The sequence below is a fragment of the Phacochoerus africanus genome, chromosome 3, assembly GCF_016906955.1.
Source record: "Phacochoerus africanus isolate WHEZ1 chromosome 3, ROS_Pafr_v1, whole genome shotgun sequence".
In the NCBI taxonomy this organism is placed as follows: domain Eukaryota; kingdom Metazoa; phylum Chordata; class Mammalia; order Artiodactyla; family Suidae; genus Phacochoerus; species Phacochoerus africanus.
The window spans coordinates 36,743,876-36,757,189 of record NC_062546.1 but is presented as its reverse complement, the minus strand read 5'-3'; the positions used below and the strand labels follow the sequence as shown (position 1 = coordinate 36,757,189).

Here is a 13,314-nt window from a genome sequence, read left to right as displayed (position 1 = left end):
GCCTTTGTTTTCCTCTAAGAGTTTTATAGTGTCTGGTGTTATATCTAGGTCTTTAATCCATTTTTAGTTTATTTTTGTGTGTGGTGTTAGGGAGTGTTCTAATTTCATTCTTTTTTTTTAATTTTATTTATTTATTTATTTATTTATTTTTGGGTCTTTTTGCTATTTCTTGGGCCGCTCCTGCGGCATATGGAGGTTCCCAGGCTAGGGGTCGAATTGGAGCTGTAGTCTCCAGCCTACGCCAGAGCCACAGCAGCGCGGGATCCGAGCCACGTCTGCAACCTACACCACAGCTCATGGCAACGCCGGATCGTTAACCCACTGAGCAAGGCCAGGGACCGAACCCACAACCTCATGGTTCCTAGTCGGATTTGTTAACCACTGCGCCACCATGGGAACTCCCTAATTTCATTCTTTTGCATGTCCAGTTTTCCCAGCACCACTTATTGAACAAGCTGTCCTTTCTCCCTTGTATATTCTTGCCTTCTTTGTCATAGATTAGTTGGCTATAGGTGCATGGGTTTAATTCTGGGCTTTCTATCCTGTTCCACTGATCTATATTTCTGTCTTTGTGCCAGTACCATACGGTTTTGATGATTGTTGCTTTGTAGTATAGTCTGAAGTCCGGGAGCCTGATTCCTCCAGCTCCATTTTTCTTTTTCAGAATGTTTTTGGCTATTCTGGGTCCTTTGTGCTTCCAAACAAACTTTAAACTATTTTGTTTGAGTCCTGTGAAAAATGCCATTGGTAATTTGATAGGGATTGCATTGAATGTGTAGATTGCCTTAGGTAGTATAGTCATTTTGATAATATTATCTCTTCCAATCCACGAGCATGGTATGTCTTTCCATCTATTTGTGTCATCTTTGATTTCTTTCCTCAGTGTCTTACAGTTTTCAGAGTACACGTATTTGTCTCTTTAGGTAGGTTTACTCTGAGGTATTTTATTCTTTTGGATGCGATGGTAAACGGGATTGCTTCCCTAATTTCTCTTTCTGATCTTTCATTGTTAGTATATAGAAATGCCATTGATTTCTGTGTATTAATTTTGTATCCTTCGACTTTGCCAAATTCATGGATGAGCTCTAACAGTTTTCTGGGAGAGTCTTTAGGATTCTCTAGGTATAGTATCAAGTCATCTGCAAATAGTGATAGTTTTACTTCTTCCTTTCCAATTTGGATTCCTTTTATCTCTTTACTTCTCCAATTGCTGTGTCTAGGACTTCCAGAACTATGTTGAATAGTAGTGGCGAGAGTGAACATCCTTGTCATTGTTCCTGATCTCAGTGGGAATTCTTTCAGCTTTTCACCATTGAGAATGATGTTTGCTGTGGGTTTGTCATATGTGGCCTTTATTATGTTGAGGTAGGTTCCCTCTATGCCCACTTTCTGAAGGGTTTTTATCAGAAATGGGTGTTGGATTTTGTCAAAGGCTTTTTCTGCGTCTATTGAGAGGATCATTTACGCAGGCTGGATTTGGCCTATGGGCTGTATAGTTTGCTGAAGACCCTTGCTCTAGCCGAATCCTGTTCATTTTCTCCCCCGGCCACCATTTCCCAGCTTTGCTTTTCTGAGAAGCAGTGACCTGCCTGCCTGCATCCTAGGAGCAGGGTGGGGGTACGGGCAGTAGCTGACCATTCAGTGGTTAAACTTCCACTGAGTCTCCTGCTTCCAGGACTGAATTTCCCCTCTGGGCTGTAGCAGAATCTCTCTTTGGAGCCTCCAGAGAGTCTAGCCTGCCATCGAGAGAGAGGTCGTTTCTGGCTGTGGGCAGCAGAGATGTAATTGGAGGCTTTAATCTCTTAACTAAAGACTCTCCTTCCCACCCTCAACTTTAGCAGGACCTGATGCCCTCATGCTGCACTTTCTTTTTTTTTTTTTAATATATTTTTTTATTTTCCCACTGTACAGCAAGGGGGTCAGGTTATCCTTACATGTATACATTACAATTACATTTTTTCCCCCACCCTTTCTTCTGTTGCAACATGAGTATCTAGACAAAGTTCTCAATGCTATTCAGCAGGATCTCCTTGTAAATCTATTCTAAGTTGTGCTGCACTTTCTTAAGGCTCTGGTGTGTAAACCACTGGCTCCTGGCCAGGCTTCGCTGCTGCCTTAGGTTTTGGCTCTCTCTGGTCTTAGTCATCTGCCACTCTTTAATATGCTTTTGGTGCTGTCATCTATTCACCTGTTCTTTGTCTTCATAAGTTTGTCTTTTTAATTCCTGAACTTCATTTTTTAAAATTTTGAAATGCATCATACCCACAGAAGAATGCATAGAACATATGGGTATAGTTTAGAGGTTAGTAAGATAAATACCTATGAATCCAGTTCCTGGATTGACGTGGGGCGTTGCAAACACTTCAGTGATCCTTCTGCTTACTGTCTGCTCCCCTCAGAGGGAGCCACTCTGACTCTTAGTGTTAATCATTCCTCTGCCTTTTTAATGTCTTTATACCTAAACAGTGTACTTTTAGATTTTTTTTTTTTCTTTTTAGGGCTGCATCCATGTGGAGGTTCCCAAGCTAAGGGTCGAATTGGACCTGCAGCTGCCAGCATACACCACAGTTACAGCAACACCAGATCTGAGCTGCATCTTCAACCTGCACCATAGTTCACGGCAACGTCAGGTCCCTGACCCACTGAGTGAGGCCAGGGATCAAACCCGTGTGCTTTTTGGATACTAGTGGGGTTCATTTCTGCTGCACCACAACAGGAACTCCCTAGATATTTTTCTAAAAACCAGGTAGGAAGCACAGATGGAGCTGTGGAAGGAAGCTTGCCACTGTTACCTGAAGGTTTCCAGAAGATAAGTTTAGCAGGCTTTGTGGGTCACTGGTGTAGATTGAATTGTGTCCACAGAAGCTTGTATTGAAGTCCTGACCCCTGTTACCTGTGAACGTGATCTTAAGTGGAAATAGGGTCTTTGTAGATGTAAGTAGCTAAGACGAGGTCACACTGGAGTAGGGTGGACCTCAATCCAATGTGACTGGTGTCCATATAAGAAGAGGAGAAGAGACACAGACACAGGAGAGAAGGCCATGTGATGACTGAGGCAGAGATGATAGTGATGTGTCTGCAAAGCTAAGGGACACCAAGGCCTGCCAGCAACGAGCAGAAGCCAAGAGCAAGAGCCTCGGAAAGGGTGGCACTGTTGGCACCTGGACGTCTGACGTCTCCAGAACTGTGAGGGAGTAAATTTCTGTTGTTTCATGAGCCCCCTGTTTGTGAAATGTTGATATGGCAGCCCCGGGAAACTGACAGGTGTGTTCTGGCTTCAGCTGCCATGAGCCTCTCCTGGGGAGGTTAGTGGTCAGGGTCCCTAGGAAGTCCTGGGAAACATGAGGCTTTCCGCTCTGTCACTGTCAGCAGGCTGCGGTGTATACCAGGGAACTTGCACAGATCTGGTCAAGGGCATGGCATGGGGGTCCCTGTCCAGTCTCAGGGCTGATGTGCATCCCTCCAGCTTGTGGGAGGTCAGGGTGGTTATCTGTCGGGTGAGTGGGCTTAGCTGACCCGGGAGCGTGTGTTGGGGGAGTGGGGGAGTCTTGTGCATTGTGAACCGAGCTGAGCCCAGACGAGATGCTGCCCACAACTCCTTGGGTATAAAAGACAGTCCAGGGGCAGGGACTTAGTGATGGTCACCTCAGGTTATCTGCCCCTTGGTAAGAGTCACACTTGCTATTGAACCGGAGTCTCCCCTGGCTAGAGCCACACTTCCCCTCCACTGTACTGAACCTCTGTTCCTGCGCCCCGTCTATACCTTTTTTGTAGATTGACTCCCTTTAGTGAAGCACACCCTTTGCAACTTGGGTGTCCAAAGCCTCAGACTTAAAGCCAGAATCCCTCATCAGCAGGGGGTAGAGCTGAGCTCCAGCTTAACAGCAATGAGGCGCTTTCAAATTCTGAGGGAAAACAGGACTGAACCTGGAATCCTGTAGCTGCCACATTACCTAGGTGAGTCCTTTGTGCAGGACCCCCAGTGTCACTTTAGATCCTTCCCCCAGGCGGAAGAGTCTTCTGTCTCAGAACCCTTGTTGTCCCCTGGGGAGGGGGGAATTTTGCCTTTTCAGCTGGCCGTGTCAGAGCCCACTTACACTGTTTACACAGTTTGACCTGGTCCTTTCTTCCTGCCTCCTGTATTCCCAGTTCCAGAGGAATCTGCTGCTGCCACCTGGGCTTTAGGAAGATCTGCAGGATGGAATCCTGGGCTGGTTCTCACTTTACCTAATAAAGCCAGCTTGGATTTGAGCTTCCTATCTGTTGCTTTTTGTCCATCTGCTTTCCAGTTACTGTTGTTTCTTTTCCTGATCTTTTTGTTCTTGTGTGCTTGTCTTTTTTTTTTTTTTAAATCTATTTTTATAGTTGTAATAAGATATGGGAAGGAAGTAAAATTGGATATTTGTGTTTAATCCCCCATCCTAACCTAAAATTTTAGTATCCTTTTTAATGCAGTTACATTGGGGAGCAGCTGTAAATGCATTTGTTCAGTTTATTGTCTTTCTTGTATTTTGGTCAATATAGTCATAGCTATAACTGTTGGTATGATATTCTAGCTATGACTCATGACTTTTGAAATGATGTGATTTTTTTTTTTTTCCCTTCGTTTTAGTGCCGCACCTGCGGGATATGGAAGTTCCCAGGCTAGGGGTCAAATTGGAGCTACAGTTGCTGGCCTACGCCACAGCCACAGCAACTAGGTATCCAGGCCCCATCTGTGACCTACACCACAGCTTCTGGCAATGCCGGATCCTTAACCCACTGAGCAAGGCCAGGGATCGAACCTGCTTCCTCATGGATGCTAGTCAGGTTTGTAACCTACTGAGCCATAACGAGAACTCCCTGAAATGATGTGATTTTTAAAATCAGACAGTACTTAGCAGAGTTCTTTCTGTGGTGTAGTGGATTAATAATCCAGATTGTCTCTGCGGCATGGCCGGTTCAATCCCAGCACAGAAGGTTAAGGATCTGACGTTGCCACCAGCTTTGGCTTAGGTTGCAGATGTTGTTGAGATTCCACATGCTGTGGATGCTGGGGGTGAGGTGGAATCAGTATTTAGCGTTTTATAATCTTTCTCAGCATTTCTTCTTTAACCCAGGAGTTATTTAATGCCAGATAACTCTTAGTTTTCATACACATGAGAATTTTTAAGGTATCTCAGTAAATGGTTTAATTTCTAATCAAATTACATTGCATTCAGAGAAAATAGTGTATGTGATGTTGATTCTTTGCTAGAAAGACAATTGTATGTTCTATTTTTATTCTTTTTATAGGTCCTAACTTAAGACATGTATTTATTTTTCTCTTTTAATTTGTAATATTATCGTGTGATCTTCTCCCTGCAACCAAAAAACAGCTGTGCACTGTGCATGCTCTTGTTGGTCTATTTTCTTTGTGTTGCTTATTTAGATAATGGTAAATCTCACTAAATTGTTTATCTAGCTTCTTTTTTTTTTCTTTTTATTAAAGTATAGTTGATTTGCAATATTGGTCCAGTATCTGCTGTACAGAAAAGTGACCCAGTCATTCATACACACACACAAACACACACACACACACACACACACACACACACACACACGTATTTTTTTTTTTGTATTATTTTTCATCATGGTCTGTCCCAAGAGACTGCATATAGTTCCCTGTGCTGTACAGTAGAACTTCATTGCTTATCCATTCTAACTGTGTAATCGTTTGTATCTACTGACCCCAAAACTCCCTGTCCACCCTACTCCTTCCTCCCTCCCCCCCTTGGCAACTACAAGTTTGTTCTCCCAGTCCGAGTCTGTTTCTGTTGCATAGATAGGTTCATTTGTGCCATATTTTAGATTCCACATATATGAGTAATATTTGTCTTTCTCTTTCTGCATCCAGTCTTGCTTTCCATTGTTTCTTCCCAGATTATTTTCTTGCTAGAGTATTTCTTGTAATAGTTCTTTAACATATGATCTTTTTAAAGTTAATTTTAAAAACTTGTATCTTAGAGTTCCCATCATGGCTCAGTGGTTAATGAACCTGACTAGTATCCATGAGGATGCAGGTTTGATCCCCGGCCTTGCTCAATGGGTTAAGGATCTGGTGTTGCCAGAAGCTGTAGTGTAGGGCACAGATGCAGCTTGAATCCCACGTTGCTGTGGCTGTGGTGTAGGCCGGCAGCTGCTCTGATTGGACCCCTAGCCTGGGAACCTCCATATGCTGTGGGTGAGGCCCTAAAAAATCAAAAGAGAAAAATAAATAAATAAAAAGAATATCTTCACTTTACTCTTGCATTTGATAGCATAGCTGGATATAAATTGTAGTTTGTTTTTTCTTTTGACATTTTAACATGACAACTCCGTTATCATCTTGCAGATTGCATTGTTTCTGAGAGCCACAATGACTGTCTTGCTCTTGTTTCTTTGTAGGTGGCCTCCTTTCCAAGTCCTGGAAGCTTTCAGCGTTTTCTCTGTTTTTGACTTTTATTTATATTCATGCACTTTAAGTGCTTTTTTGTTCTCATTTATCTTGCTTGACACCTCTGCTTTTTGAATCAGAGTATCTGGTACACTTCTTGGCAGTTATCCTGCTTGTGCTATGGATCTGTGATTTGGGTTTGGTGTCTGATTAACTTGGGGAAATTTTTAGTTCCTGCTTCTTCAAGTATTTCTTCTGTTCCTTTCTCCTCCTCCTGGTGCTTCCATTATGCATGTATTACACCTTTTGTAGTTGTACCACAGTTTTTGGCTATTGTTCCATTCTGTTTTTTATTGGTCTTTTTTCTCTTTGCTTTTTAGTTTTGGCGGTTTCTGCTGACGTGTCCTCAAGCTCAGGGAATCTTTCCTCAGCTATGTCCATTCTGCTTGCTTCCCAGGTCAATAATTGCAACATCTCTGCCGTATCTGAGTCTGGTTCTTATGCTTGCTGTCTTTTCAGTCTGTTTTTTTTTTTTTTGCCTTCTAGCTTTCCTTGTAATTTTTTGTTGAAAGCCAAGGATATGTTCTGAGTAAGAGGAGCTGTGGGAAATAGGCCATTAGTGATGTGCTGGTGTGGGTGGAGAGGCTGTTCTAAAGATTAGTCCTCAGTCTGTGAGCGTGAGCCCCCTGGGCTGTGACTTCACAAGGGCGTCTCAGGTTTTACCCCCATTTAGGTGGGACAGGGTGGCTCAAGGGGGCTGGGGTTGGCTACTCCCCTTCCACAGGTAGGTTAGGCTCTGATGAATCTCCAGTGGGTCAGGCTCTGGCAAAATAGTTTCTCCTGAGGGCAGTCCTGTGAGGAAGCACAGGAGCCGGCACCTTTCACAATGGAATGCACCCCACAGAAGCAGGAGGGAGGGGATCTTTCTTTGATCTTCAGGGTAAGAAGCTGGTGAAGCTCCTGGTGGTGAAACTCACGCAAATGTAAATCAGGGCCTCCCTGGAGTACGTTCTCAGACTCTCCCCGCAGGGCCTCCAGCAGTTCAGCAACTGCAGTTAAGTTTCCCCTCCCCACCCTGTTTCCCCGAGGCTTCTCACTCCATTGGGTCCCGAAACCTGTGTACCCATCTTCTGGCTCCAGCCCCAGGGCAGCAGTTTGCCCTGTGACTTTACTTCTCTGACAGATCTGAGAAGAGTTGTTGACTCTCCTTTTGTTCAGCTGTTTACTTGTTAGGTTGGAGTGGTGACTTCCAAGCTCCTTATGTGCAGGACTGGAAACCAGAAGTCTGCTCATGCTTCTTTAGTTTGGGAAACTCCTCATCATTACTTCTTTAAGTATGTTTCTCCTTTATTTTTTTCCCTCCCCTTCTGGAGTCCTCATATGGATCTCAACATCATTACTTCTTTGGGTTTTTGAAGAGACCTGTCCTTGATGTTATTTGTTGAGTGTTTTACAGGCAGACCTCAGAGATAATGAGGGTTTGTCAGGACACCACAATAAAGCAGATACTGTAACAGTGAGTCACATGAATATCGTGGTTTTCCAGTGCATGTAAAAGTTATATGTACAGTATATTGTAGCCTAGTAAGTGTGTATTATTATTATTATTATTATTTTAAAAGAGTACGTACCTTAATTAAAGCATACTTTATTGCTAAAAAAATGCTGACCATTATCTGAGCCTTCAGTGAGTTTTACTACTTTTTCTGGTGGAAGGTCTTGCCTTGATTTTGTTGTCGATGTGGTTGCTAAAGTTTGGAGTAGCTGTGGCAATTTCTTAAAGAAAGTCAGTGATGAAATTTGGCTTGCTTTTATAAGTGATTTCTCTGTAGCATGCAATGCTGTTTAATAGCATTTTACACACAATAGAACTTCTTTCAAAATTGGAGTTAATCCTCTCAAACCCCTCACCTGCTTTATCAACTAAGCTTGTGTAATATTCTAAGTCTATTGTTGTTATTTCAACAATCTTCACAGCCTCTTCACCAGGAGTAGATTCCAACTCAAGGAACCACTTATTTTGTCCATAAAAAGCAAGTCCTCATCTGTGAAAGTTTTATCCTGAGATTGCAGCAGTTCACTTGTATCTTTAGGATCCAATTCTAATTCTCCTGCTATTTCCACCACATCTACAGTTACTTCCTCCACTGAAATCTTGAACTTGTTAAGGTCATCCGTAAGGTTGGAATCAACTTCCAAACGCTGGGAAGTTTGATATTTTGACCTCTTCCAATGAAGAGATGTAGATGTATTTCAGAGCTCATGTGTTTAATATCTGGTAACAAATGTATGATTGGTAACTTCTCATTCCTGTTTCCAGGTGCCTTCATTATCTCGGAGCCTATTTATCATGCCTTGTGTTTTTGTTTTTGTAACAGCTTTATTTAAGTACAAATCACATACCAGACAATTCACCCATTTAAAGTGTGCAATTCAGTAGTTTCTGGTTTCTTCACAGAGTTGTATAATCACCATAATCAATTTTAGAACATTTTCCTCACCCTAAAAAGAAACTCTGTCCTATCATTCTTACTGTTCAACCCTCCATACCTGCCCATCATTAATATACTTGCTTTCTCTGTAGAGCTGCCTCTTCTGGTCTTTTCACATAAATGGAATCACACAAGCTGTGGTCTTTTCTTACTGTCTTCTTTCATGTCATAGGATATGTTAGTACTTTGTTCCTTTTTGTGGTTGAAAAATACACCCTTATGAATATGCACCTTTTGTTCATCCTTGCATCCGTTGATGGACATCTGGGTTGTTCCCACCTTTTGGCCATTACAAATAATGCCGCTGTGAATATTTGTGTAAAAGTTTTTGTGTGGACATGTGTTTTCATTTCTCTAGCATTATGTCCCTGGGATTGGATTTGCCTGGTTAAGTGGTAACATTGTGTTCAACTTTTTGAAGAACCGCCACACTGCTTTTTCCAATGACTGCACCCTCCTATAGTCCTGTCAGCAGTGTGTGAGGATTCTGACCCCTCTGCATTGTTATTGTCTGTCCTGCTCATGGCCACCCTGGTGAAGTCAAGTACTGTCTCACTGTAGCTTTGACTCGCATTTCCCTGATGACTGTTTATTGTGCTTTTGAAAAATCCTTGTCTTTCTGGTAAATCAGTTCTGCCTTTCCCAGTATAGTTTGTGTACTTTATCCTTCTTTTGTTATCTTGCGGTTCTTATTTACACATCTGGAATTTTTCCTACGCGAACTCACATTCCCTTTGATTTGCTGCCATTGCTGGTAGTGTCCATTTGCACCCTGCAAGGAGGGGCAAAAACCTGGTTCCTCGCTGGTCATCCCCTAGCAAGTTTGGCAGAGTGAGAGGTTCTGGGCTCAACCCCTTCCCATCCTCACCTTTCTCCAGGCAGGGACCCTCATCTCTGGGGACGCTCCCAGGACCTCTGCCCGTCTTTTCCCCTCCCTCTGCCTTTGCTGCTGCTCGGGGGTTGGAGGTCCTGGAATGGTGGGGCTGTTAGGATGGTCTACCCTCCATCTCAGGAGGTTCCCTGCTGCCCTGGTAGCCCCCCTCTGGCCAAGGGTGGCTGGGGAGGTTGATGGGCAGAGATCTAGCAGAGCAGAGTTTGGGAGAGGCCATGTCCCTACCTGCCGTGCTGGCAGCCATTCTGTACCCTGGCTGTCCTCTGCCGCCTCACCTATGCCAGCCACGACCCGTCTCCCTCGGGGGGTCTCACCACGCGTCTGTCCCCGTTGTCCCTTTCATTTGCGAGGCCCTCCCAGGTTGGGTTTGGGGTAGGGGCCCAGCAGCCCACCCAGTGCTCCATTTTGTTTAGGATTTAGAAGTCTGAGGAAACTTGTTTAACATTTTCCAAACTTATTTTACTTTAGGACACTTTCCACCACCATTTTGTCATTCAGCAAGTGTAAGTTAAGTATTTCACATATGCCAGGCGCCAGCCTAGCTGGGGATGTGCAGTGAGTTAAGACAGAGGAGGTCCCCGCACTTAGGGGGTGACATCCTGAGCAAGGAGGTGATGGTACTAGTCAGCTAACAAGGTGAGCGCCGTGGGGAACAGAGGGGTGGTTGGTGACTTTCTATGGAGGTGACGTTCAAATCTTCTTCTGATCCACAAGGTGGAGCCAGGCTGAGAGGGTTCAGGGCAGGAGGCCCTGAGGTGGGAGAGTTGGCTGGGACTTCTGATGGCAAAGGAAATGGGTGGTGGTGGGAGATGAGCCGATCCTGCAGGTATGGGAAAGGGGTTTGAGTTGTATTCAGAATACATAGCAGGAAGCCACATAGGAGTTTCAGCAGAATTTGAGTTTTTTTCTTTTTTGCTCTTAGGGCCAAACCAGTGGCATATGGAAATTCCCAGGCTAGGGGTCAAATTGGAGCTATAGCTGCCAGCCTATGTATGTTACAGCCACAGCAATGCCAGAGCTGAGCCTCATCTGCAACCTATACCACAGCTCACCGCAATGCCAGATCCTTAACCCTCTAGGCGAGGTCAGTGATTGAACTTGCATCCTCATGGATAGTAGTCAGGTTTGTTTCCACTGAGCCATAATAGGAACTCCCTGTGAGTTTTTAAAAGGAGAACCCGGCTTTGTGGGAGGTGGGAAACATGGCAGCAGGGAGCCCGGTCGGGAGAGGAGGGGTGGTCCAGGTGGAAGTCGAGGGTGGGTAGCCCAGCGTGGAAGCAGCGGAAATGGAAGGACCTGGCCTGGGGATGGTGTAACAGCCACAGGGCTTCACAAACTCACTGACACGTTTACCTGGCACTATTTCATGGCTCAGTGGCTGGCATTTGGGTAATCTGTGGCTGCATCACAGACCACCCCAAAACTTAGTGGCTTCAAACAGTAAGTGTTTGATTCTTCTGAGCCTATGGGTTGATTGGGCTCAGCTGGGTGTTTCTTCTGCCTGATGTGCTAAGGGAAGGGCCATGCTTGTGTCTCCACTCAGCTGGGACCTGGGTCTGGGTGGAATGGCCAGGATGGGCCTCTCCTCTTCCAGAGCCCAGCTCCACATGACCTCTGGTTCTTTAGTGGTCTAGTCTGGATAACGTGGTCTCTGGATTCAAGGGGGGCAAAAGTGAAAGCTGGTTCCCTTACGGCCTGGGCCCAGAAGTCCCAGAATGTTACCTGGGCCACATTCTGATTGGTCAAGCCTGGCCCAGGCCCACCAGATTCCAGAGAGGGGACCATGATTCCACCTTTTGATAGGAGGAGACATGTGTACCTGCAGGCACGGGAGGAAGCATGGGGCCATATTTGGAAACTATGCTGCAGCTTTGAATTTCACTGTGAAACTTATAAAGTCCTGGAAGAAGTTCATAGGTGGCCTTTGAAAGTTTTGGTGTCCAGTTTGGGAAAGTAACGAGAGCAAATTCTTAAAGAAGGAGTTCTTGCTCTTCCAACAGGGTTGTTTTCTAGGTTAAGAGCAAGCTGATTCTACAAAAACAACTCAGGTTTCTAAACTTCATCCAACCCTTGGCAAAGCACTTCATAAATGTGCCTTTTAATCTTCCATCCGAGCACTTTGCTGTAAAACCCTAATTGTCCATGTTCTGTTATGACATGACCGAGGGTTCTGGAGCAGCACTGTCTAGAGAGCAGACATCTACAGCTGTTCTTTGGGGACGCCCTCCTGAGGAACAGGAGCCAGGTCCTCACGGACCCTCTGGTTGGGCCTCTCAGCGGTCATGGTGTGTTTTAGGGATGAAGATCTACATCAGTTCCACTCCGTCAGGTTTACTCAGTAGAGACAGATTTGAACAAATCTGTATATAGTACAGGCACAGCAGTAACTGGCCCCATGCCTCTCGAGATAACAGAGGCCATTGTGAGACGTCAGCCCCGTGTGTGTTACCTATTCGATTCTCAGCCCGGTTGATATTTGATGAATGGATTAAAGGTACAGTGTAGACAAAATGAATCCTGGAGAAGCTGTAAATCCAGTGGTCATTTGTGTATGTCACCTGTTTAAATGTCTTTTAAAGTTGTTTACATAACTAACATTTAAAAAATTATTATTATTACTATTTTTTTTGCTTTTTAGGGCCTCACTCGTAGCATGGAAGTTCCCAGGCTAGGGGTCTAATCGGAGCTACAGCTGCCAGCCTACACCACAGCCACAGAAACATGGGATCTGAGCCACGTCTGCAACCTTCACCACAGTTCACGGCAACCCTAGATCCTTAACCCATTGAGCAAGGCCATGGATCGAACCTGCAACCTCATGGTTCCTAGTCAGACTTGTTTCTGCTGAGCCACAACGGGAACTCCAAAAATTATTGCTTTTAAACTGGTATAACTGGGATTAACTTTTCAGTTATAATTTTATGCAAATTACCTTTGAACTTTGTATTAAAACTTGAGCTTTCCAATTAATGCAAAAAGACCTACTTTCTGATACATAAAAATGTCACAAGTACTGTTTATCTGTGAGAATTAAACCAATCCTTTAAGTAATTTTATTTTTATGTAACTAGTATGTGTTTCTCATAGACTGCCTTGCCATCCAGGAAGGGATTTCGGCACCAGACCACTAAGTTTTTGTACCGTTTGGTGGGATCAGAAGATATGGCTGTGGACCAGAGTATTGTCAGCCCTTATACTTCTCGAATCCTGAAACCTTACATCAGGTACATGGAGTGTGTCATGGGGAATAATGTTTGTGGGTTTTGAGCCCCCATTGGAGTGAATAAAGACCAAAGCCTGTGAGCTCCATGTCCAGTCTCATCCTTGGCTTGTTTTAACTGTACTCCTGTGCAGAAAGGATGATCCTTTGAAGGAAACATAAAAGACAAAGTTTAAGTTCATGGTTCACAGTTGCCCCTGCTGAGCACACTTGCTCTGCAGTCAAGTCATGTGGTCCTGCTCACCCAGCACTGCCCTCCCTGGCAGACGTGTGGAGGCAGCCTGCGTCACTGCCCCAGTCCCCAGCTGCCCTGGCA

General features: G+C 44.6%; 1 protein-coding gene across 1 annotated transcript in view; it reads left to right on the top strand.

The window, feature by feature from the left end:
- The window catches only part of KAT14 (lysine acetyltransferase 14), a 36,059-nt gene that overhangs the window by 17,273 nt on the left and 5,472 nt on the right, over positions 1-13,314 (top strand). Inside the window, 1 exon segment of the mRNA XM_047771625.1 lies at positions 12,866-13,002. Coding sequence (XP_047627581.1) covers positions 12,866-13,002 — 137 coding nt within the window.